Source organism: Eleutherodactylus coqui, chromosome 2 (assembly GCF_035609145.1).
Source record: "Eleutherodactylus coqui strain aEleCoq1 chromosome 2, aEleCoq1.hap1, whole genome shotgun sequence".
Classification (NCBI taxonomy): domain Eukaryota; kingdom Metazoa; phylum Chordata; class Amphibia; order Anura; family Eleutherodactylidae; genus Eleutherodactylus; species Eleutherodactylus coqui.
Window position 1 is genome coordinate 295,436,604 of NC_089838.1, and position 27,505 is coordinate 295,464,108.

Here is a 27,505-nt window from a genome sequence, read left to right on the forward strand (position 1 = left end):
AACACACGCCGTCAGCCAATCACAGCCATTCAATTACATCATTGAATGGCTGTGATTGGCTAACACACGTGCGCCTTCAGCCATTCAATTTTTAAGCCCTGCGTCCAGAAAGCTATGCTCTGCCGGGGACCAGGAGGGAGCGACAGCCTGCAGCAGCGCCGCCGCCATCACCACCACTGAACGACGCCGCCGAACGCCGGGGGGGGTGAGTAATTATTTTTTTGCCCTATTTTCCCGCTCTAATTGGGGGTGCGTCTTATAGACCGGTGCGTCTTATAAGGCGAAAAATACGGTATATGCATGACTCTTCCTTTCTCGAGTGTGACTAGGGACGAAGGGGACCCCCACTTTCCTGACTGCACCTCCAGGACTTCCACCAGTCAAGACATTTACAGCATATGCCGTATATACTCGAGTATAAGCAGACTTTTTCAGCACATAGTTTTATGCTGAAAAAGCCCCCCTCGGCTTATACTCGAGTGAAGGACTAGGTAAAAAAAACAAAAAAGACCCACAAAAACACGCAATACTCACCTCCCAGGCGGCATCTCCGTCCCCGGCACAATGGTCTTCCCGGGGGTGCGGCAACTCTCTGCTCAGCTTTGAATTCCCCCGCAGTCAGCAAGTAAGCGCTGTGATTGGATCGAGGGCCAGCCAATCACAGCCAGCGATCGATCATTCACAGCGCTGTGATTGGTTCATCAAGCGCTGGCTGTAATTGGCTGAGTATTGCTTTTTTTTTTTACCTAGTCCAGCTAGGCGCCTATACTCGAGGCACCTAGTTTTCCCAGTTTTTTGTGGTAAAATTAGGTGCCTCGGCTTATACTCGGGTCGGCTTATACCAGAGTATATACGGTACTTTTGATATGCCAATAATGTCTTAGATGGCAATACCGCTTTAAAATTTATTGTGGCCCTTTGAATTGATGGAATGTGACCATGTGTGCGTTGGACCAGGAAAGGTCGTGTATCCCTGCTCTATGTGGTGCCGGTCTATTATGTGTATGATTTCAATGAGAGCTATGCTTGAAATTACTAGCACCAGTCGCTACACAGGGGGCGGAGCAGTGCATCCCATTGGGCGCTTCTTGGATAACCCCTTTAACACATTCTCATAGGATGTAACAACAGACATTTCCACTTGGGTTTATATATTCTTTATTAAATTAGCACAATAATCACAGAGAAGTTATATTCATTACAATCACTCAATGGGAGGGAATTCATACAGTGATGTGTAGGGGATGGAATCCCTGTTCTTTACCAATGTATGGGTACAAGAGTTACTGCCCATAACCAGATGGAGCTTGGGTATAGACAAGCCTTCTGGACCACATAAAGACCTCACAGCCCTAGAATTCAAGTGTGAACCAAGATAAACCTTAGCAAACACTAGAACGTCTTGCATCCAGGGTGGAGGGTACTTACCAAGAAAGGTGCAGTGAAGACAATGAAAGCCATTTCTATCCAACCATCACAAAGTGACTGGGACCGGACTGTTGACCACAGACATCAACGGTGTTCACCTGTATTCTATATACCTGCCTATGCATAATAAAGTGGAAGCCAGAGCTGCAGGTTATACTTGGGCTGCATCACTCAGGCCGGTTTCTTATGGGTATATGAGTCCACCTATAACTGCACCCATATAACACAGTCAGTCCCTGCGGGACACCTTTATTTACAGGGGAGATCCAGTCACAATGATCCGATATTATAAGGGCTCACATCTCAAACGGCCTTTGCAAATCTCAAGACAAAGGTCAAATGATGGTTCCTACTGTAAGCAATGGTGATATATGGATAAGACATGCTACTATGGTCTGACGGCTGGGGTGCTGCGGTTGAGAATAAGGCTAGGGCTACATGGTGACTATTGCTCACCACAGGGGTTGTGCACTCATGCGACCTTGAAATCAATGTGAGTGCAATGGGGTCATGGTGGATTTATTTTTGCAACCTGGGACTTGCACCATGACCCCACTGACATCAATGCGAGTTCCAGGTTGCAGGACTACACAGCGATTTTAGTTGCACAACCCCTCTCACAGCCAAAAGTCACCGTGTAACCTAAGAGGAGTTGCAAAGAACATCAACCACTTTGCTCCTCACTTCAGGGGCGCTCAACAAAGCCGATTTGGTCACAGATCTGCAGCAGATTTCACCCTTCCAATTTGAAGGGTGAACTCGGCTGCAGATCCGTGACCAAACAGACACAAAATCAGGGACATGTGAACGCACCTTCAAAATAGCGCTATTTCCAATCTAGTGATATGTTGGAATTGCAACACAGCCCTGATGTTTCTGTGCCGCAGTATTTTAGGCCCTGCTGGTGGTCATCCGGCACCAATGATATATCAGTAATATGGTGGGACCCCTTCTTAGCTTTCTTTAGGTTTATCAGTAGCGATCTAACAGTCTGTGCACCTATCAGATCAGACATGGAAATATGCTGCCAAGCATGTGAGTGGGGCTTACACAACCTCGTTCACATGCAGCAAAGAATTTCTACGCAACTTTCTGGTCACACCGCAGAAAGAAATCTGCTGTGGAAATGCGCAGCGTGCTTCTTAATACGCGGAGACAACAAGGAGTACCTGCACGGACGACAACAGGGCTGATCCTCGTGGGGATCAGCTGAACATCCGTGGCAGGAATCGCAGTGTCAATCTTGCATTTCCACTGCAGAAATACATGTTGAATTCAATGCACTGTATAAGCAGCCTTAATAGGGTTGTCCAGGACTTTTACTACTGATTAACTATTCTCCAGGTACGTCATCAATAGTTGATTGGCACAGGTCTGTCACGCATGACCCCTGCTAATTAGCTGGTCTCTGGACCCGCTATCAGTGTGGACAATGGTAGAGGCAGATGGCGCTGTCAACATTGCAGTGGCCCGGTTTGGTACTACAAGCAGATCTCGCTTTGAATTCAATGGGAGATATACCTGTAGCCCCAAAGTTGACAGTGTCATCTGTTTTCAATGACTCTTCACGCACATCCTGGAGATGCAGCCGGACATTGAGAACTCACATCACTACTACTTCTTTGGTAAAGAACGGGTACAGATTATACACAGAATGGGCAGATTTGATAAGGGAGGCAAAGGATTAGTTTAGAAGCGTGACTGTAAATTAGGATGACACTTCTAGAAGAGGAGAATACTGATAAACACATCGGCTTCATATTAAAAGGCACATATATATTCAATTGCAATATTAAAAAAACAACAATGCGAGGCGCCATCTGTAGACGTATTTACATACCGTTGTGCACATACACTGGCCTGTTCACCAGCTTCACACAAGTCCTTCCTACTCAAATATTTGCCAGCCGCAGACCTGCAAGCTATCCAACTCAAACCACCCTCCGGATGGGAGAAGATCCACCAACCAGCCTCTGTCCCCGAAATGCAAAGCCTCAAAGCTTCATTTATAGAAGGCAGACCTATCGATAAGGCACCGTTAAATAAGGAAGTGTTCCCATAAACCATATATTTTATAAGGGGCGTCTATGTGTCACCCCAAAAAGCGATTATCTGGAGAAAAAAAAAAAAAAACCTATACCCAGTACAGCCCTTAGAAAACCACCTGTATCAATGGATAAAAATACAGATACAGTATCCTTTTAACTTAAAGGGGTATTCCAGGCATTTAATCCCTTGCTGTATTGATGACCTATCCTAAGGATAGGTCATTAATAGTTGATCGGCAGTGGTCCACTGCTCGGGACCTCCGCTGATCAGCAAACCTGAGCCCCTGCACTCAATGCAGAGGGTCGGATATTGACAGCTGCGTCCGCATCACAGTTGCAGGACTGAAGTGTAATAAAAGGCTTTGCTCCCATTGAAATCAATAAGAGCTACATTTTCTGTTGCACTTCCGGCCCGCCGCAGCAAGTGTAGGGGCTGAGATCAGCTAATTTACCAGAGGTGGTGGACCCCAGCCGATCAACTACTGATGTCCTTTTCTTGAGGATAGGTAATCGATACTGCAAGGAGTTAAATGTCCGAAATACCCCTTTAACGTTATTACACAATATGACCAGCAGGGGTCAGTCTGAGTAGCCCATTTACAGGGTAAAAATCCCACCCCAGCAAAAACACACATACAAATAAGACACTATAGACTAGACTGAACTTACTTACAAGGAATATATATTACTAAGCTTTACCAGATCTGAAATGTCTGTGGAAGGTGGACCCTGAGCACCCAGGTTATTGCGGAAGTTACTGCGGGAGTAGAGGAGGCAAACAGCAGAATACAGCGCAGAGAAAGGCACGTAATGAAAATATAAATATCCTTCAGGAACCTTTTATCTTGTTACAAAGTTTTAGCAAAAATATATCATCATCAGAACATTCAACAATCTGATAGACAAGAAAGTAAGATGGATTCTACCGGGACCCCCAGAGTAAAGGAACCTTGTGCTCGGTACACCCGGGTTTACTATAGTAGTGAGCGGACCCCACTGACATAAAGAGAGGAACACTTGTAACCGGTTCCTCCACGGCGGAGCGGACATGTAGTCGGTTGGTATGGTCGTCGCAGTGTGACGGGTGGAGTGTTACTGATCAGGACAACGAGCCGAACCAAAAGGGCTTGAAAAACACGGAAGATGCCTTCACTCGTTCTTAGGGAGCGGCTGATCCAGAGACTTCAGGCCATCCAGGAACATGGTGGGTGTTAATATGTGAGTAGAGCCTGGGACACAAAAGTCAAAAGATCAAAGTCACCCAGGGGAACAGAATGTGAAGAGGTTTTAGGGTGCGTTCACACGTCGCTAATTTAGTCACAGATTACGTTGCGGATCTGCAGCACTTCCATTTGAATTTAGCTAAAAGAGTGAAATCTGGTGCAGATCCACAACAAAATCTGTAGCAAATCAGCGAAGTGTGAATGCATATATATATTTTTTTACTTTTTCCCCTCCAGAAACAGCTCCATACATATCCACAGGCTGAGCCTGGTATTGCAGCTAAGCCCTATTCAGATAATGCTGCAGTAGCAGCCTGTGGACAAGAATGGCGCTGCTTCTGGGAACAAAAAAGTAGACCCCTTTTTCTAACCTCATACAACAAATTGTAAAGTCTCTGCAGTTTGGAGGTACATAGGCTGATACAATGTATTAGCTAAAATTCCCAATTGTACTAAATACCCACTTTAATGTAAGAGACCCCCATTTAGTAGCACGTTGGACCTCCTTTGGCCTTCAGAACAGCAGCAATTTGTTGTGGCATTGATTCCACTAGGTGGTGAAATTGTTCTGCAGTAATAGTGGCCCTTGTGGACAGGAAGCTGACATGCTAAGATCAGCTGACAGGAAGGGGTCATTGATTCATGTTGCTTGTGCCAAATTCTGACCTCCCATCAGTGGGGTGCAACAGAGATCTGGATCCACCGGACCAGGTGATGTTCTTCCACTGCTCGTTGATGTCATTTAGCCCTTTTTTGCCCCCCTGGTGTCCTGTCTTTCTGTTTCTCTTAGCCACAATGGCGCTGGAACTGCTGTTATAGCCTATCCATACTAAAGAACGAGGAGTTGCGTCCGGACATATTACTTGGAGCGCCCAGCGTTGGATTCAGTTGCAATTGTCCTGTCTGTTCATAAGCACTATTCTTGACGCCCTCCTCTGACCGCCTTTGTCGATTGGTTGTTTCCAGCCACAGGATTCCCCCTCACTGGATATTTTTCATTGATCACACCATTCTCAGTATACTCTCCACTCCGTTGTATGAGAAAACCCCACGCTGGTGGCAGTGAAATCCCAATCCGGCTAGTCTAGCATCGATGACCAGACCGCGTTGGAAGTCGTTCCAATTGCTGGATTTTCTTAAATTTTATTATTCGAGTACTTTTAAACTGTCGATCTCTCAATAGAGCGATTACAGGTGACAGTCATTCCGCATAAACACAGGACCCAATAGGGCAACAATGGCTCACTTGTCGGAATCTCTTTGGTTTCAGCTTACCTAAACACCAAGAGACTGTCGGCCTCCGTAAACAGGTAGTCGTTTGCCTAGGACTGGACTGGAGATGGGCGGCTAGAAGAGATCTCAGCGTGCTCCACCTCCGTTCAGCGAGCAATCATCGCTGCTATGTGAAAGCAGCAGAAGCCATAATCATTGGGAAGGCTGTAAGGTGCTTATGCGGCCGACACTCGTCCAGTGTAAAAGTACCCGAAACTGCAGGGTTTTGTTTTTTTTGACGGGACAATTGAGTGGAATTTGACCCTTCTAAGAACTTCTAGTAAAAGTAAGTCAGGTAACTGAAAACTATGCAATTATATTACATTATGCACCTCCAAAACTGCTCCTAAGCAGAAACAGAGTAAACATAAAACCTACCAATCAGAACTTCCCATTTGGAGTCCGTTGCTTTGGTCAGCTCATAGGCACATCTCATTTCAGACATGGAAACTCCTCCAAGGACGTAGACAATAAGTCGAGGTCCGGATCTGTATTCTACGGCTCTGGGATTTTTGTGCCAGTGACCGAATCTCGCACTATGAAATAGAATGACATTTAGAAAGAAACAAAAAAAAACTAAAACGAAAGCCAAACATGTGCGCTGTAATGGAAGCGTGCAGCGAGCAGACCTCCTCACCTCACCACCGCCTGAGAGCTGCCCACTTGGTTGCAGGGTTCTGACACAAAAGGCCATTGTTTTTTATCCAGCTTATCTTCAATGGCGTCCTACAAAAGATCCAGGAGAGGATTACAGAGCAGACTCACGGGGCGTTCACATACAGGCGCCAAAGAATGAATCTGGGGCGATCCCTTAACAACTGCACAATATCTGTCCCGTGTAAAGGGGGTTTATCTATGAACGGTTTACTCAGAATGGAGGCAGGAGGCCAGAATGATCTCCGGCTTGCTCCCCCTTCATTTACTGAGCGCTGTGTAAAAGAACAGGAATGATCATCGCTGGGACAGTCGTCCCGTGTAACAGGGGCTTAATTGTATGTTTTTAGACAAATACACGTGGAATGCACTGAACGTGCCGGATAGCGCTATGGCAGCAGTTAATAGTGACATTTCTGGTGACAGGTTCCTTCAAAGTTTATGTCAAAGTCGGACAACCTCTTTAATTTGTGTCAAGGTAAGCTTTGCCACATCTGTAGTTAACGGGGGTAAGGATGGGAGGAGGGAGAGACGTTAAGATGAAATGTAACGGCAAATGTACCTCCATGATGTCTTTTAGTGCCGGCGTCCATCGGGACAGCTGATAGGTGGACTCTGGACGGATCTTGCGGTCAGGCTTGTTGGGTGTGGAGCATTGTTGCTGCAGGAGATGGAAAGCAGATACCCACAAGTTATCGAATAAGCAGATACAATGTGGTATTTCGAACATGAAGAAGAGAGGTTTGACAAACACTGAATGGCAATTATAGCATCTGTCTACAAAAAGTGCAATGACCATAAAGTACCCGTATTAAGGTTTTTTTCTAGGTTTAAACCATTTACAACTCATCCTTAGAACAGGTCATAAATAGTATATCGGCAGAGGTCTCACATCTGGGGCCTCCATCGATCAGCTGATCACTGGTGTCGCTGGCTTAAGTGGGCACCAAACTGAGCCAGCAGTACCATTCAAGGCCACTGTGTGGTGTACAGAGCTGTGGGTTTTCAGCACACAGCAGCATTGGTGATCAATGAGAGTCAGGAGTGTTGGACCGCTATCAACTACTATTGATGACCTACCTTGAGGATAGATCATCAAGAAATTAAACCTGGAAAACCCCTTTAAGCTGCTGGAAGTTGACTGTTTATTGAAGCCACATAAGGCCAACAGCATAAACTCAGCCTCCATTGCTCTCATTAGCGCCCCCTAGTGCTAGGTTCAGTTTATAAAGCTGCATTCTCCGGACAGACGTCAGACTAGTGCATTCTCAGCCACACGTACGAGTCCGTAATATGAATACGCCAGCCTGACCTGAACTACAAGCATTGTAGTTTCTCATGATGCTCAGAGTTTGGGTCAGAAGACCCACGGTCAGGCTGGGACATCTGCATCAATGCGGTTGGAATACGCTTGTCTGTCCCGCCTAACATCTCTGTTTTGTGCGTTTCCAACTCCCATACAGTTGTAGATATCTCCATAGCAGATACAATCCCTATATAGTCAAGGCAATGTACAGCAGTCTAACATAGCGGCATACCCCCGATATCACGCGGGCTCCCAGGCGCTGCAGGTTGCGGATGATGTTGCTGTCGCTCTGTATGTTGGCATGCTGGATTAGTTTGGTTAGGTTCTCCTCTGTTATACCTACATGTGAGACAATTAGAAGGAAGCCGTTCTCTTATTTATGCATCAGAACATTCCCCAGGAAACAGCTATCTGGCAAGCAGGAGGCATGCTTAACCCCTTACTGACCAGCCTACTTTCATGCTTAACCCCTTACTGACCAGCCTACTTTCATGCTTAACCCCTTACTGACCAGCCTAATTTGTGTCTTAACGACCAAGCGTCATCATTGCACTGCAAGAGCCATAACTTAGTGATAGAGCTTTATGAGGGTTTGGAGTTTTTTTTGGGAACAAGTAGTAGAATTTCAAATGTCACCACTCTGGGGTCCATATAATGTGTTGTAGAAATTTATTAAAAGTGCTTTTTTTGGGTGTGGGGGGCGATGAATAACAAAATATTTTAATTCTCTGGCTCATTACATGACTTTTTAATATTTAAAATTAACCTTTATTGAACTTTTTTTTACATTACTTTTTTTTTTCCCGGTCTCTAAAGAGGACTTGAAGATGCGATCATTCGATTGCTATGATAGTACACTGCATTACTTATGTAGTGCATTGTACTAAGCCTATAACGGCAGCGTAGTAGGATCTGCTGGAGGGGGTTTAATAGACTATGTTACATGGTAAACATGGAGGCCTTTGTTAGGCCCATTGGTATCTTGCAGGGTGCAGGTGGGTGACAGACAGAGCCACCCTCCCCTGTTATCTGTTGCATGCTGCAGTTGCTATGGATTGGGACATAAAAACGGGTTAAACTGCCAAGATCTGAGGTTTCTCCACATCTAGCGGTTAGAGTAGGAGCCTGGCTGTAAATAGCCAGCCAAGCCAGCGCCTTAGAAAGACTTATGCGGAGGTTATAGCCCATCAGTAAGATCAGTAATAAGCATATTGGCCATCATTAAGGGCTTAATAAAAAAAACAAAAAAAAACCCACAACATTCACACTACTCTGTAGTTCAGCATGTGGCCACTAGAGGCGTCCTTCGAAATAGGATCTCCTTTGCATTGTTATATACTAGCAAGGGGGAAAAAAAAAAACTTCATTGAAAAACCAGAAAAGAATGATGGGACCACCTATAGATAGGTAAAAATCCGAATGCTGGCCTCACAACACAAAGTACAGGCGTTAGAGAGGATCTGTCAGCGTAGTAGACTACGCTGCCTCATGCGGGGACAGTTGACAGCTACAGGTCCGTACGATTAGTAGCGACACACAAAAACACGCAAATGTAGCATTTTGCTACTAGCAGCACTGAAAGAAAACACCAGTCTATACAAAGTCGGAGTCCAGATGTACTCAGGAGCAGGACGCTCATCCCGCCTCTAGGGACGGCGATTTACCAAGCTGCTGTGTTTGCATGATTGACGAGAACCCTCAGAACTGACCAATAGTCCCCCATATAGGAACATACCATTCTTCAGGTAAATGTATAACACGATGATACGGATTTTGTCATAAGGCTTGACAGATGGATCCAGTAGCACAGGAACAATAATTTTCATGGGGTCCTTTAATTTCTCACCCTCGGCGTCAGATCCCATGGCCAAGTCCTAGAAGAAGATAAAGATCTTGTATTTGGGCATCAGAATTTCTCCAGTGGGTTACTAGAAACATGCAGCTCTCTCAGACCCAAAAAATCCCATTCAGGACAGCTGAGGCCAATTTTGTCTTATGGGGTGGCACAAAGACATTTAAGGTGATTTTCAGAATGTAAAAAGCGCCACTCCGGTAAAAACACATTTTTCTATCTTTGTCCACCTTCAGCCGATTGCCTGTCACACACTGGATGTCTCCTACGTATATTGCAGTCACTTTCATGCAGTGCAGCCTCCCGTCTGATGCTTATCAGGCATCATTTTGATGTTGCTTTCACTTTCACATCAATCTCATGATGCATTAACACAGCACTACATGATGATCTACAACCTGTACTATCTCTGCAGCATTGCCATTACCTTCTGTATTCACCTAAATAAGCTACAGACTAAGTATACAGTCAGGAGGATGAGCTGTGATCTCCTCTATTACACTGGTGTGACAGGAGCTGAGTGATCATCATCCGTAAACGTGATAGGAGTGTGTCTTTCCTTCTAGGCAGTTTCTGTGGTAAATCCATGTAATAGCAACACACAAACTGAGGCTCTGACTAGCAAATAAATACATAACCCCAAGTAAATCTGAGCTGGTCAGAACTGACAAAGCGATAGAGAGAAATAACTAACCAAGGCAGTATTAGCCCACTTACATATACTGGAGAATAAACAAAATGCATTCATTATGCAGCTTAATAACTGGAGTGGCCCTCCAAAGAGTAACAAAAGTCTTTAAAAAGCTCCATCATGTCATTGTGACATGCCAGAAGTTTTGATCAGTGGTAGAGATGAGCGAACGTACTCGTTTAGGGCGATTTCGCAATCGAGCACCGCTTTTTTCGAGTAACTGACTAAGATTCGGGGGGCGCCAGGGGTGAGCGGGGGGTTGCAGAGGGGAGTGGGGGGAGAGAGAGAGTTCTCCCCTGTTCCCCACTGCTACCCCCCCGCTCCACCACGCCGCCACCGAATCTTTTCGCCTGAGTAGTCAGTTACTCGAAAGTAGCGGTGCTCGATTGCGAAATCGCCCTAAACGAGTACGTTCGCTCATCTCTAATCAGTGGGGATCCAAGTGCTGAGACCCCCACTGATCGCTAAAACAAACGGGCAGAAGCATTCATCTGAGCGCTGTGCCCTGGCTGTTTCCTTCACTGTATGAAGTAGTGTGCGGGCTCTAAAGAAAGTCTATGAAAGCCGAATGGGCACATCACTCAGAAGAATGCTTCTGCCTGTGTTTACAGGAGGGGGGGGGGGGGCATGATGTCATGTTCATTGGTCACATAGCTTTAGAGCATCTCAGACCCATTCAAGTGAATGAGATTGAGGTGAAATATCAGGCATACCCGCTATGCAATATACTGCGCTGTGCCTGGTATGGACTTATCAGAGTGCCGAAAGCCGAATGGGCACAGCGCTCAGGAGAATGTTTCTGCCTGTGTTTACGGGGGGCGGGGAGGGGGTCGCAGCTCCCAGACCCCACCAATCACAACTTCTGACAGGTCAGAAGTTTTTAAAGTTTTGTTATACTTTACTTTAACATTATCTTCCGCCTTATAAAACGTATATAACAATAGCCATAAATATCTAAACCCCTAAATTAGTCAGAAATGTCTAAAATCCCATCATTAATGTTACTATGTAAAGTTGCCCTCTCCATCTTGATTGAAACACAACGGATGTCTCCAGTTTCCTACAGAGTTTATCTGGCACTTCTTGATATGCACCTTGTATACATTTCTAAAGCCTTATGTATAATGACAGGTAAGGGCATCAGGAGCCAAGACTAGTCAGCTCATGTCAACCGGTCACATGGTGGACCTACCTGCTCCACAGCACAGAGCTTGTCTACACCACCTTTGAAATACTTCATGCAGTCCTCCGCCAGGTGAAGGTGTGTGGAGTACTGCAAAAGGAAAAGACAGTAAAGGGAATGGGTCATCAGAAAGGGTGGGGGTGCTGGCCATGAGAACGAAGAGCTGGGTGTAATCTGTAAGGGGTCGTCTTTCAGAAATATATAGCTTTGGGGGTATAATAGGATCTAAGTTATTTGGGTATGTCAACAGTGTGAAAATTGTCCTGACAGCAAAAGCCTTAAGACCGGCTGCACATGATTTGCATTGTGGAATCCGCGGTCAGAGCCCACAACGCGAATCCGCAGCAAATACCGTCCATAGCATGCTATAGAAAAACGCTTTTTCCTGCACACATGCGGAATCCAATTTTGGAGGAAGAATCCAATTTTGTGCGGTGTCCGCAAAGACAGCTTCCATTGGAGTCAATGGATGCAGTCTGACATTGTGGACAGGTCACGGATTCTGTACTGCGCATGTGCGATGGCGAGCCGCTGGGTCCATCCGCATGTTTCCGCATGCTAAATCCGGTTCTGCCGAGTGCGGACGGACTTCAGGGGTTTTCTGGGACTAGATTACTGATGAGCTATCCTCAGGATAGAATAATCAATAGTTGATCGGTGGGTCCGGCGCTCAGAATCTCTGCCAATGAGCTGACTGAAGAAGCTGCGGCACTTGGGAGAACGCAGCGGCCTCTTCTCAGGCCCATGATGTCATGTTCATTGGTCACATGGCTTTAGAGCATCTCAGACCCATTCAAGTGAATGAGATTGAGGTGACATATCAGGCATACCCGCTATGCAATATACTGCGCTGTGCCTGGTATGGACTTATCAGAGTGCCGCTGTCACTTTAATTAGCTGATCGCCAGTGATCCCGAGTGGCAGAGCCTCACCAATCCTGGAGATAGGCCATCAACAGTTTACTCCTGGAAAACCCCTTTTAATATTAATTGACCCTTTTCTTGAGTTTGTGTTACAGAATGGTAGGGTCTGAGCGAGTATGGAATGCTGGGGAATTTTATCTCTGAAGTCCCCAACAATGTAACTGTAGCCGTAGACTACAGCCTGTAACTCGGGATCAGTACAAGAGGGGAGGGCTCATGCATCTGAAGAGTTACTCAACTTTTTAAAGATTGCAAGTTCTGTATATACAATGGCACTCAAAATATGAACGTACCAGGTGACAATTACCTTATTTAATTCTTTCTGGTATTGTGGCATCTTTTTCAGTATCTGAGACAAGTCTTTGATGTTGGCCTTAGAGGAAAAACAAAAACATACAGATAGAATTTACAATAGACAAAACACAATGAGGCACAGACTCCCTCAAAACAAAGTAGACAGTGTTACAGGAGAAGATGAGGAAACTCTGGTATAACCCACTATTCACTCATACTTCCTAATGAAGCTGACAACTTAACCCCTTAAGGACCAAGCACCGTAAATGTACAGCGCTTAGTCCTGGGCTTTAATCCCGGCCGATAGCAAAAATACGGCGCAGGATTAAAGCATCTGCTCCTTCAATCAAGCAGGAGCTGGTCAGGTCCTCAGCTGTTACCACAGCCGTGGACCCAGAGAAGGTAGAAGCGGTTTTTAACCGCTTCTGCTATCTCCTTTCCAGGCTATGTAGGCTATGTAATGAGCGGAAGTGTTAGGACCGCCAGATGCAATCTGTCATAGCAGAGCTGCAGGATCCTAGCAGAACCTGATCAGCTCGGATAGTGACTGATGCTACTACAGGGGGACGTTTTCCCCTGTAACTAGAGCTCCTATGGATGTCCCCCAGCTACAGGGAAAAAAAATGTAAAATTAAAAAAACAACAAGGTGAATGAAAAAAAAAAAAAAAAAAAAAAATATTAGATAGATATGAGATAGATAGATATGAGATAGATAGATATGAGATAGATAGATATGAGAGATAGATATGAGATAGATAGATATGAGATAGATAGATATGAGATAGATAGATATGAGATAGATAGATATCAAGACGTCCTAAACAAAATGAGAAACCCATTCCCATACTTTATTTTAGCGTAAAAACACCAATTTAAAAAAAAAAAACTATAACTTAAAAGTTTTTGGTTTTTTTTTTTAGCCCTTTACCCCTAATAAAACAGAAAGACAGAAAAAAAGGCAGGGAAAAAAAAAATACATAAAAAATGAATTTTGGTATGCGGAAGAAAAAAAAATAGGGCAGTAAAACCACCACATGGGTGAAATCCCTAAAAATTGTCTAGTCTTTTAGGACCAAAACAGCCTGGTCCTTAAGGGGTTAAACTGGTATTCCCACCTGATATTTTCATGGCATATCCCCAGGACCTCCCACCCGCATCTGTCACTAGTTCTGGTCCCCATTGCTGCAGTCAGCAGTTACAGCAGCAGCTAGGTAGGCTACGCCATGTTGTTCCCCCAACTCCTGTAGAAGTGATCGGGCATCCCAGAAGTGGCATAGCAAGTCACAGACTTATGGAAACTGCGTAGTGCAGCCCGCTCAGCCGCTTCTGTAAGTCCCGTCCACTGCATTCAGCCAGATTGGAACCGACGGAGGCCAGAGACAGGTGCGGCTCAGGCATGTATCAAACCTACATAGTATATCCTGTTGATATACCATGAAAGTCTCAGATGGTAAGCAGTGGGCTGGATATACAGGCTGGACGCAGCACTATCCTCATACGCAGGAGATATTCCAGCCAGTGGAAAAGTGCATACAAAGTAAGAGCAAGCAAGAGGTCAGTATGCACTCCTGTACCCATACAGTCTATAAGAGGAGAGGTGGCCAATGGGGAAGAAGGAGCGCCGATTGCCGCGGCGGATCTCCTGAAGCACGGATGACCCGACTGGTGTTTGTGCCCAGCCTGAGCTTACAGAACAATAAGCTGAAGGGAAGAGTAAGAAGATAACCAGCACCAAGATATAAGTAGACAATCCTAGAAATCCTGAATATGCTAAGGAGAAGCAGAAGACAGGACGTTCTGGAAGGACTTGATGGAACGTGATCGTAATTATAGCTGTCGGAATTAATAAGTGACTAATCAGTCTAAAAATAAAGCGGAAGGGATTTTATTTGAACATGCAGGTTGCAAAACTATGTACAGACGCCTATTTAAAGCAGTACAGCGGACCGTGATGCGGGCGAACACGTAGGGCCGGCAGCTCTGTTTGCATTGAAAGGTTATGTCCATTTTCTGAGCCAATTTGTATCATCCTAACACATCCAAGACGGAAAAAAAAATCATGGAATAAATATTTCTCGATTAAAAATTTGTTCTAGTTTTGTTTTACAGATCCATTGCAGGCCTGTCCGTATCCATGGTAACGGACATAGTGTAATCCTGCAATCTAAGGCCTCATTCACACAAGTGTGAAATTCACGCCGAACTTACCCAAGCAAAAAAAATAAAAAAATCACCACAAAATGCGTGAAAAATAGCATGACTTGACGATTTCCAACAATCAAGCTATGAGCTTAATTAGCGTTGAAACTGCCCATTTATAGAATCAGGAGCTGCGTGTCACAGGAAAGGGGGAGAACGAGAGAAGGAGAGACCCCTTCACATTCGCCATATAAGTAATCGTCAAAGAGTGAACGAGCAACCGATTGTTTTTATGCCTACATGACATGAATAAAGAGTGAAACGTGAATAATTCTTGTTAATCGTTTGGTCTAAATAGAAGTCAACGACAGGCTTCCACTTTCGCTTGTTTGAATGATAATCTAAAAGCTTCTCTAATTACTTCCATTTGTCCCCTACTTTATACAAAGGTGCATTTGCTAGGTTAGCTAGAAGTAGAGAACAGCTAGATGGGAATAGGACTGCAGGATCAGACTACACAGTTTGTTGTCTGTTACCATGGAGACACAAAGGTCTGCATAAGAGCTGTGGAAAAAAATATATAATAAATTTTTAATTAAGACCCGTTGCAAGGTTTCTTCATTTTTTGTTTTTTTTATACATTGAGAGAATAAAAAGTTTCTAAAAGTAGACATAGCCTTTATAGAAATGTAGGACTAATCTTTCTCCTGACAAGCAAATTGAAGATTTGAATCCATCAAATCTTTCATGGATCCTGTAAAACTGAAAAGCATGAAATCAGTCGTGAAGTCATAGCAAGAATGGCCTCAAATACTTTCCAAAATTTCCCAGTTTTGGTGTCCTCTAATGCAGGTGTGTAGCTGGGGAGAGGACAGGTGGGGCATGTGCCCCAAGTGCAATTAGGACACGGGGCAGAGGGGGCACTGACCTAAGCAAGTTAGACGTTGGTCGACTACTGTGGACCATGCTGAACACGTACAGCATCTCAGTAAGATATTGCTAATTACAAAGTTGTCTCAGCTGGAGAGGGACAACACCGCTAACTAGCTTGCACTCATGCAGCCCGTTTAGACAGGCAAGTGCAAGGATGGTTCGTTCAAACGAGAATCGTCCAGTCCTTGTTTAAGCAATTACAGGGACTGAACAACTGCGGTTCAAACCAGATAAGTGAACGAGCCAACGATGATTTCTATGCCTGAACAAGTGAACAATTCTCGTTCATCGCTCAGTCGTTGACCAACGTTTAGACTGAACGATTTTCGTTCATTTTCGCTTGTTCGAACGATTCTGGTGCTGTCTAAACACCGCATAAGCTATCTCTCCGTGTAATTTGAAGGAAACACTCATACACATGCAGCAGCCAGGCTTATCTTCTTGTCCAGCCGCTACTCAGACGCCTCTGCCCTGTGCCGGTCACTGCACTGGCTGCCCGTTAAATACAGAATTCAATTCAAACTCGCCACCTTCATCCACAAAGCCCTCCACAGCGCAGCGCCCCCTATATCGCCTCCCTCATCTCAATCCATCACCCAGCTCGGGCTCTCCGCTCTGCTAACGAAACCAGACTGAGCGCCCCTTTAATTCGAACTTCTCATTCCCGCCTCCAAGACTTCTCCAGAGCAGCACCGGTCCTCTGGAACGCACTACCAAAGGCTACCCGAGCAATCCAGGACTCGCAGAACTTCAGGCGTGCTCTAAAAACGCACCTCTTCAGGGAGGCATACGGCATTCCCTAAACAAACCTCTCTGTACTCCGCCTGGTAACATGCTCCCTGACCTACTGACTGCAATCCCTGCTAGCCATCATAAACCGCTCCTGCAGTCATACTGTTTCTGCCATCACACGGCCAAATGTCTGACCATTGTCTGTATATAGCATCCCTCACTGTCCACCTCGCCATACCGTGCACATCTCCAGCCCTTTACCTTCTGTATCACCCCACTATTCGTAGTATGTAAGCTCGTTGGAGCAGGACCCGCACCCCTATTGTTACCATCAACTGATTACTATGTAACCGTGGTTCTGTAATGTTTGTCCTTTTGCCTTTCTGTATCCCCCCTGTCTATGTAAGCGCTGCGGAATATGTTGGCGCTATACAAATAAAGTTTATTATTATTACTACTACTACTCACACACATATACACACACGCTAAAATCTATATCCATACACCAAGAACCAAAGTCACATTATAGCGCAGGGCGGGATGTACCTTGTCTGTCGTCATTCTTTTACTCTCACAAAAAGATCGCAACAATTCTGTCACTTTCCTGCAAGAAACAATGACACTTTACCAAAAGTCCCCGAGAGTCATTCATGCAGCAAGTGAATCATGAGATATACTCTTACTTAGACACGTCAGCAATGTGCATATGGCGGAGCTGCACCCACAGATCGTCATCTTCATCTAGAAGGACCTGCTTCTCACGAGAGTCTCCAATGCCGGTGGTCTCATAGCTGTGAGAAGGAGGAAGGTGTATTACAAAGACAGGACTAGGGAGAGCGGCAAACTGGAACATAGCATGAAGCTGGAAAACCCCATTAATCACTGTATAACAAGTTCTGCAAAGTTGTTAGAAACTTTTTGTTTCAATTCATTATCATCTATTTGCTGTTACTTAACTACGTCTGGACTGGTTCACCCAGTTTCCATTCACTGACAGCAAGCAGGTACTTTCAAAGATATGGTGAGGAATTACACACAGACTATTTGAAAGTTTCAGAATATATTACTATACAATGGTTACATTATATTTTGAAAAACCTCTTTAAGGGGGGTTTTCAGGTATACTCTCCTGTCCGATCACACACCGGGAGTGGAGAAGCTCAACAGCACTGGATGGGTCACTTACCATGGGGAAAAAAATCTGATACCTAGCAAGTTTCACGCACAGTTGTGCAAAATTATAAAGTTATCCTCTCTGCACACGATAGGGGATAACTTTATGATTGGTGGGGTCTGAGCACTGCGACCCTCACGATCTCGAGAATGGGGGTCCCAAAGGATCCTGCAAGAATGAAGTGGCGAGTGTGCATGAGCAGCGGCTCCATTCATTTCAAATACATTCTCAGAGATTGCTAAGCGCTCGTGCACAGCAATTTCTGCTGCTCCCATTGAAATGAATGGCTGGAGCAGCTGCGCGCAAGCACCATCACCACTTCCTTCATACGGGGACCTTTGGGACCCCCATCCTTAAGATTGTTGTGGGTCACAGCACTTGGACCCCCCACGATCATAAAGTTATCCCCTAACTTGTTGATATTGTGTAACTTTATAACTTGGCTCAACCTCTTTAATTAGAATCGGAGCTATGCGCGATACTCACTAGGCATTGGAGGGTTGCGTTGGTAAGCATCCCGACAAGCGTGCGGTTGCATCTCTACCTACCTGATGTCAGATCAGGCAGGAGATTATACCTGAACAACCCCTTTAAGAAAGGCCGGTTAGAAAGTGCTCACACACGGATAAAGCGCACTTGCACGCTGCACTGGAGCGGAGATGCACGGCACCTACTGGTATATGTCTTGTCGAATATCTAGGAGGTCATAAGCCATGGCCTGAAAGGTGAGCTCATGCAGGAGAGGAGACACAGGGTCATATCCACGATCCACTATCAGGAGCTGGGAGCGGGACTTGTCTGGGCCCTGGGGTGGGAGAGAAATGGGTAAAACAGAGGGATGGGATGCGGCATTCAGGACTATGAAGAAGCTTCACTGACGAGAGAAAGGAGAGACGGGGAAAAGGTAGACAGTCCAGAAAAGCAAGAAGGGCTTAAGGTTCAGGAGCAAGCAGCATGGAAGTGATGGACTACACAGAAAGAGGCCCATTAATGTCTTCAAGGAGTAAGCCATGATACCCAATGTATGACAGATATACCCTCTTCATTGGTTGGTCACAGGCAGGAAGACCTCCATAGTTCTCTCCTGCTCAGATAGGTTCCTCAGAACCAAAACAAGAAAAGCATCCAAGATGGAGACCTCACCTCTCCCATGCTGGGGTTGTCGGCTTTGAACGCATTCAGCCTGTCTTGCACCATGTGAGCGAGTGTGGTGTTGTCCTCATAGCCACTGCAATGGAGAAACCAAGAATTACCTTCGTATAGCCATGCTAAAGTGGTATTCCCATTTGCGCCAGTTATCCCCTATCCTTGACAATGGCGGCAGAACATGTGCTCCATTCACTTCAATGGGAACTGCTGGAGATAGAGTTCAAGCGCTCGGCCATCTGCTGCAGTCCCACTGAAGTGCATGGGACCATTTGAGATTGCCAAGTGCTTTACTATGGCCATCTCTGAAAGCTTCCATTGAGTCATGTGCAGCGATATTTCTAGAAGTGAATGGGACCGCCCGAAATACCAGATTGCTTTAAATTTGGCCATTTCCGGCAGTTTCCATCAAGTCAAATGAAGCGGTAGTACGCATACGCAGCCACCACTGTTGAAATTAAGGGACAGGCCAGGTCCCAGTGGTTGGTCCGCCACCAATCGGCAAGTTATCCCCAATCCTGTGTAGATCTCTATAGATTAGGGCATCAGAGCTGACTTTACCATCAAAAGACTCAGTAGATTTAGCCTTTGTTATAAAAGTCAGTCTCACTTTTCCACCTTCTGTGGCCCTATACATAGTGGAGGTCCTAAAATTACTTCCACGGCACCATTAGAGCGCACAATGCAGACAGAGGGTATTTACCTGCGGTACCTGACAGCGGGATACTCCTTTGACGTCTCACATAAAGTGGCGATCTGTTCCGCCAGCCTCTCCAGGCACATGTTCCGAACTTCTTTTTCTACCTTGCTGAAAAGCGTGTGGAAAGAGTCCTGTGCATCAGAACAGAAGACCTAAGAGGGACACAACAGGGATATACGAGCTGCACTGGGCGGGTGATGGACAGTCCATGGAAGATCAACACAACATGTAAGCATAGGGAAGCATGAGCAATTAATGAGGTCTTCCAAGCATATAATGTATTAAAAAAATAATAAAATCACAGCTACTTTTGCATAAAAGAAATGGCAAAATCCAGTTGCCAATGTATTCATATATTTCCAATAGGAACAACAGAGGAACAGCACAGAGTTCTAAAGAGAAAAAAAAAAACAAGAAAAAACAAAAAAAAGTGCTCTGGAGGGCAGCACAAGCTAGTGACATACACTAATTACACAGATCTATGCCTGCTGTGTGGATCTGTGCAGTAGTTTTGAAGAAACTTTTATCAGTAGCAGCACATGCATAGAGGACTACTTAAAGTAGTCCTGGATATCCATGAGCTGCAGGCTGGCTCCACCCATGGATTGACAGCCCTACTGTGAATAGAGAGCTGCCAGTCATTGGCTGGAGGGTGATATGGGGGTGATAGCTGCAGTCTATGAATATGTCAGATTAGTTATATGCAGGTTTCTCCCAAAATCTGTGTAGTAGTTTTTGGAACCAATGAGCATTAAGTGGGAGGACAAAATGCTCAACAACAGCAGTAGTCAGTCATTAGAAGGTGCACCAGAACAAGCGCACACCTCCCTGCAAAGCGGTTGGTTGGTCATTGAAAGATAACGATTACCTGTTTAGACCAGATGACAATCAACCAACCAGCGACTATTTTTACTTGAGCTGAAACAAAGTGACTAATAAAGGAATGCTCGCTGAACATGTTTGCTTCTATTCGCTGTCAGGGACTACTGGGATGATAGCTGTCTTGTGTAAAGCTGATGATGGCAGCCAGCTCTCCGCCCGTGTCATCGCCGCTCATCTACAAGCAGATCTCACTTCCCGCTGCTGTCACTTCCTATTGTTTAGATGATATCTCTGCTATTAAATGAGATAATGTGACATGCAGCGATAAGCTTCTAGTTCACAGAGGAGCTCAGGAACTGTTCAACTGACATGGCTTATTAGGCCATGTTCACACTGAGCTAATTGCCTATGTTTAACCCTTTAATCCCACAGAAAGCAAGTTTACACCCTGGTTGCCTGGTACTTAAGGCAATAGGACGTAAACGTACGTCCTTTTACATGGCACAGGCTCAGAAGCCGAGCCCGTGCCATCTGCAGCAGGAGCTGGCTGTGGCCGAAAGCTGGCTTGCAGCTGCACAGATGGAGATTGGTGAGAACACCGATCCTCATCATTAACCTTTACATGCCACAATCAATTTTGATCACTGCATATAAAGAGGGTCACAGAGGGAGCGCAGAGGAGGAGAGGAGAGAGAGGGAGGACATGATGGAAACCTTTATATATGTTACAGGAGGAGAGAAGGGACATGATGGAAACCTTTATATATGTTACAGGAGGAGAGAAGAGAGAGGAGGACATGATGGAAACCTTTATATATGTTACAGGAGGAGAGAAGAGAGAGGAGGACATGATGGAGACCTTTATCTATGTTACAGGAGGAGAGAAGGGAGATGGGGACATGATGGAAACCTTTATATATGTTACAGGAGGAGAGAAGAGAGAGGAGGACATGATGGAAACCTTTATATATGTTACAGGAGGAGAGAAGGGAGAGGAGGGACATGATGGAAACCTTTATATATGTTACAGAAGGGAGAGAAGGAAGAGGAGGACATGATGGAAACCTTTATATATGTTACAGGAGGAGAGAAGGGACATGATGGAAACCTTTATATATGTTACAGGAGGAGAGGAGGGACATGATGGAAACCTTTATATATGTTACAGAAGGAGAGGAGGGACATGATGGAAACCTTTATATATGTTACAGAAGGAGAGGAGGGACATGATGGAAACCTTTATATATGTTACAGAAGGAGAGGAGGGACATGATGGAAACCTTTATATATGTTACAGAAGGGAGAGAAGGAAGAGGAGGACATGATGGAAACCTTTATATATGTTACAGGAGGAGAGAAGGGACATGATGGAAACCTTTATATATGTTACAGGAGGAGAGGAGGGAGAGGGGGACATGATGGAAACCTTTATATATGTTACAGGAGGAGAGAAGGGAGAGGGAGGACATGATGGAAACCTTTATATATGTTACAGGAGGAGAGAAGGGAGAGGAGGACATGATGGAAACCTTTATATATGTTACAGGAGGAGAGAAGGGAGAGGGAGGACATGATGGAGACCTTTATATATGTTACAGGAGGAGAGAAGGGAGAGGAGGACATGATGGAAACCTTTATATATGTTACAGAAGGGAAAGGGAGGACATGATGGAAACCTTTATATATGTTACAGGAGGAGAGAAGAGAGAGGAGGACATGATGGAAATCTTTATATATGTTACAGGAGGAGAGAAGGGAGAGGGAAGACATGATGGAAACCTTTATATATGTTACAGGAGGAGAGAAGGGAGAGGAAGACATGATGGAAACCTTTATATATGTTACAGGAGGAGAGGAGGGAGAGGAGGGACATGATGGAAACCTTTATATATGTTACAGGAGGAGAGAAGGAAGAGGAGGGACATGATGGAAACCTTTATATATGTTACAGGAGGAGAGAAGGAAGAGGGGGACATGATGGAAACCTTTATATATGTTACAGGAGGAGAGAAGGAAGAGGGGGACATGATGGAAACCTTTATATATGTTACAGGAGGAGAGAAGGGAGAGGAAGACATGATGGAAACCTTTATATATGTTACAGGAGGAGAGAAGGGAGAGCAGGACATGATGGAAACTTTTATATATGTTACAGGAGGACAGAAGGGAGAGGGGAGGACAGGATGGAGACCTTTATATATGTTACAGGAGGAGAGAGGGAAGAGAAAAGACATGATGGAAACCTTTATATATGTTACAGGAGGAGAGAAGGGAGAGGAAAGACATGATGGAAACCTTTATATATGTTACAGGATGAGAGAAGGGAGAGGAAAGACATGATGGAAACCTTTATATATGTTACAGGAGGAGAGAAGGGAGAGGAAGACATGATGGAAACCTTTATATATGTTACAGGAGGAGAGAAGGGAGAGCAGGACATGATGGAAACTTTTATATATGTTACAGGAGGACAGAAGGGAGAGGGGAGGACAGGATGGAGACCTTTATATATGTTACAGGAGGAGAGAAGGGAGAGGAAAGACATGATGGAAACCTTTATATATGTTACAGGAGGAGAGAAGGGAGAGGAAGACATGATGGAAACCTTTATATATGTTACAGGAGGACAGAAGGGAGAGGGAAGGACATGATGGAAACCTTTATATATGTTACAGGATGAGAGAAGGGAGAGGAAAGACATGATGGAAACCTTTATATATGTTACAAGAGGAGAGGAGGGACATGATGGAAACCCTTATATATGTTACAGGAGGAGCGGAGGGAGAGAAGGGACATGATGGAAACCTTTATATATGTTACAGGAGGAGAGGAGGGACATGATGGAAACCTTTATATATGTTACAGAAGGAGAGGAGGGACATGATGGAAACCTTTATATATGTTACAGAAGGAGAGGAGGGACATGATGGAAACCTTTATATATGTTACAGAAGGAGAGGAGGGACATGATGGAAACCTTTATATATGTTACAGAAGGGAGAGAAGGAAGAGGAGGACATGATGGAAACCTTTATATATGTTACAGGAGGAGAGAAGGGACATGATGGAAACCTTTATATATGTTACAGGAGGAGAGGAGGGAGAGGGGGACATGATGGAAACCTTTATATATGTTACAGGAGGAGAGAAGGGAGAGGGAGGACATGATGGAAACCTTTATATATGTTACAGGAGGAGAGAAGGGAGAGGAGGACATGATGGAAACCTTTATATATGTTACAGGAGGAGAGAAGGGAGAGGGAGGACATGATGGAGACCTTTATATATGTTACAGGAGGAGAGAAGGGAGAGGAGGACATGATGGAAACCTTTATATATGTTACAGAAGGGAAAGGGAGGACATGATGGAAACCTTTATATATGTTACAGGAGGAGAGAAGAGAGAGGAGGACATGATGGAAATCTTTATATATGTTACAGGAGGAGAGAAGGGAGAGGGAAGACATGATGGAAACCTTTATATATGTTACAGGAGGAGAGAAGGGAGAGGAAGACATGATGGAAACCTTTATATATGTTACAGGAGGAGAGGAGGGAGAGGAGGGACATGATGGAAACCTTTATATATGTTACAGGAGGAGAGAAGGAAGAGGAGGGACATGATGGAAACCTTTATATATGTTACAGGAGGAGAGAAGGAAGAGGGGGACATGATGGAAACCTTTATATATGTTACAGGAGGAGAGAAAGAAGAGGGGGACATGATGGAAACCTTTATATATGTTACAGGAGGAGAGAAGGGAGAGGAAGACATGATGGAAACCTTTATATATGTTACAGGAGGAGAGAAGGGAGAGCAGGACATGATGGAAACTTTTATATATGTTACAGGAGGACAGAAGGGAGAGGGGAGGACAGGATGGAGACCTTTATATATGTTACAGGAGGAGAGAGGGAAGAGGAAAGACATGATGGAAACCTTTATATATGTTACAGGATGAGAGAAGGGAGAGGAAAGACATGATGGAAACCTTTATATATGTTACAGGAGGAGAGAAGGGAGAGCAGGACATGATGGAAACTTTTATATATGTTACAGGAGGACAGAAGGGAGAGGGGAGGACAGGATGGAGACCTTTATATATGTTACAGGAGGAGAGAAGGGAGAGGAAAGACATGATGGAAACCTTTATATATGTTACAGGAGGAGAGAAGGGAGAGGAAGACATGATGGAAACCTTTATATATGTTACAGGAGGACAGAAGGGAGAGGGAAGGACATGATGGAAACCTTTATATATGTTACAGGATGAGAGAAGGGAGAGGAAAGACATGATGGAAACCTTTATATATGTTACAAGAGGAGAGGAGGGACATGATGGAAACCCTTATATATGTTACAGGAGGAGCGGAGGGAGAGGAGGACATGATGGAAACCTTTATATATGTTACAGGAAAAGAGAAGGGAGAGGAGGGACATGATGGAAACCTTTATATATGTTACAGGAGGAGAGAAGGGAGAGGAGGGACATGATGGAAACCTTTATATATGTTACAGGAAAAGAGAAGGGAGAGGGGGGGACATGATGGAGACCTTTATATATGTTACAGGAGGAGAGAGGGGAGGACATGATGGAAACCTTTATATATATATTACAGGAGGAGAGAAGGGAGACAGAGGGACATGATGGAAACCTTTATATATGTTACAGGAGGAGAGAAGGGAGAGGGAGGACATGATGGAAACCTTTATATATGTTACAGGAGGAGAGAAGGGAGAGGGGGGACATGATGGGAACCTTTATATATGTTACAGGAGGAAAAAGGGAGAGGAGGACATGATGGAAACCTTTATATATGTTACAGGAGGAGAGAAGGGAGAGGGGGGACATGATGGAAACCTTTATGTATGTTACAGAAGGAGAGAAGGGAGAGGGAGGACATGATGGAAACCTTTATATATGTTACAGGAGGAGAGAAGGGACATGATGGAAACCTTTATATATGTTACAGGAAAAGAGAAGGGAGAGGAGGGACATGATGGAAACCTTTATATATGTTACAGGAAAAGAGAAGGGAGAGGGGGACATGATGGAAACCTTTATATATGTTACAGGAGGAGAGAAGGGAGAGGAGGGACATGATGGAAACCTTTATATATGTTACAGGAGGAGACAAGGGAGAGGGGGGGACATGATGGAGACCTTTATATATGTTACAGGAGGAGAGAGGGGAGGACATGATGGAAACCTTTATATATATATTACAGGAGGAGAGAAGGGAGACAGAGGGACATGATGGAAACCTTTATATATGTTACAGGAGGAGAGAAGGGAGAGGAGGACATGATGGAAACCTTTATATATGTTACAGGAGGAGAGAAGGGAGAGGGAGGACATGATGGAAACCTTTATATATGTTACAGGAGGAGAGAAGGGAGAGGGGGGACATGATGGGAACCTTTATATATGTTACAGGAGGAAAAAGGGAGAGGAGGACATGATGGAAACCTTTATATATGTTACAGGAGGAGAGAAGGGAGAGGGGGGACATGATGGAAACCTTTATGTATGTTACAGAAGGAGAGAAGGGAGAGGGAGGACATGATGGAAACCTTTATATATGTTACAGGAGGAGAGAAGGGACATGATGGAAACCTTTATATATGTTACAGAATACGGTGCGTGAATAGATTGTCAGCTCATGTGCATATTCCCTAATAGTACATTGGCCTGTTGGTACAGTACATGTAAGCTTGACTTACCTGACTTTCATAGGGAAGAAATGCCAAATTAATTTCCTTTAATGTCTTTATAAGTTTTGGTACTCTTGATTTTCCCAATTCATTAAATAAGCTCTCTGGACAAGCTGAGGAGAAGAGGGAGACGTGTTATCACAATGAGCTTCACATGTAGCTGCCACTGAAGTCCTGTGCATTCGTTGCGGTTGTTTCCTTTGTCACACATACCCACAGGGAGATTATGAACAACATTTTTCTTCTTAATATAAATTCTATGCCAATTCATTTAAAGGGTTTGTCCGACTTAACAAAAAAAACAACTGGTCATATGCTAAAATAATAAACCATACTCGCCTCTCTTTCCCACCCAGTAAACAGCGTAGAGCCTCCCGCAGCATCCTGGTCTCTGCTTACAGTGGAAGTCAGGTGACCACTGCAGCCAATCAGAGGCCTCAGAGTCACCACCTATTCTCCTGGCACCAGTGCTCACATCCTGGGCGCCATGATGCCAGGAGTTTGGGACGCAAGTATTGTGGTTTCTGAATAGCTGTAGCAGTCACCTGACCTGCGCCATCTGCAGAGGCCGAGATGGTCGTGGGAGTCGGTACACCGTTTCACTGGTGAAGAAGAGACGAGAGTATTGTTTTATCTGTTAGTTTAGTGCGTGGCCAGCTGGTTAAAATGTACCTTTCTAAACTCTGAAACCCCTGTAAAGTAATGCTCCAGGTTTCGAACTAAAAATTGTCCCTGGATTGAAGGGGAGAGGGTATACAAGCTACTCTCATCCTTTTATGCAGAGGTCCCTTCGATCTACTAGTTCAAGATCCTGTTTTCAGTTATCCAAAATGTCCACTGCAATTTTCTAGCAATCTAATGCACACTGCTCTCTAATTGGCCAGTGCTGATCATGTGAGCAGGAATAGTGCACTGGTAGTCTGTGGGGATTGGGTAGTCTGAAGATTGCATCAGCCATATTGGATAATTGATAGCAAGTAATCTAATTCTCCCCTCCGGTCCCAAGACAAAACTTTGTACTGAAACCAGAGGGTCACTTTAAAGAGAACCTGGCACGTCCCCACAGCAGCATAAGCTAAATTATGGTGCTGTTAGGGGAGGTGACGGGGATCTGGGTGAGGTATTTGAGTGCTTCCCCTATCCAGCGGTGTCCTCCTCTGAAGCTTGTGCGTGACACGAAAATCTGACTCTTTTCAGAGTCCTATGCGTGTGTTCTCCCATAACACTTGTATAAGTGTCGTGCACAGGCTTCAGAGGAGGACACCGCT

General features: G+C 44.8%; 1 protein-coding gene across 1 annotated transcript in view; it reads right to left on the reverse strand.

The window, feature by feature from the left end:
- Nucleotides 1–1,141: 1,141 nt before the first annotated feature.
- Nucleotides 1,142–27,505, reverse strand: part of STXBP2 (syntaxin binding protein 2) — a 52,048-nt gene continuing 25,684 nt past the window's right edge. The window contains exons 6-19 of the mRNA XM_066593351.1: nt 26,247–26,350; nt 19,703–19,851; nt 18,997–19,081; nt 18,528–18,658; nt 17,363–17,470; nt 17,226–17,283; nt 12,888–12,953; nt 11,667–11,747; nt 9,667–9,805; nt 8,164–8,270; nt 7,188–7,286; nt 6,609–6,697; nt 6,350–6,507; nt 1,142–4,705 (exon numbers count right to left, since the gene is read on the reverse strand). Coding sequence (XP_066449448.1) covers nt 4,626–4,705; nt 6,350–6,507; nt 6,609–6,697; nt 7,188–7,286; nt 8,164–8,270; nt 9,667–9,805; nt 11,667–11,747; nt 12,888–12,953; nt 17,226–17,283; nt 17,363–17,470; nt 18,528–18,658; nt 18,997–19,081; nt 19,703–19,851; nt 26,247–26,350 — 1,454 coding nt within the window. The 3' untranslated portion in view covers nt 1,142–4,625. The remainder of the gene's footprint in view (nt 4,706–6,349; nt 6,508–6,608; nt 6,698–7,187; nt 7,287–8,163; nt 8,271–9,666; nt 9,806–11,666; nt 11,748–12,887; nt 12,954–17,225; nt 17,284–17,362; nt 17,471–18,527; nt 18,659–18,996; nt 19,082–19,702; nt 19,852–26,246; nt 26,351–27,505) is intronic.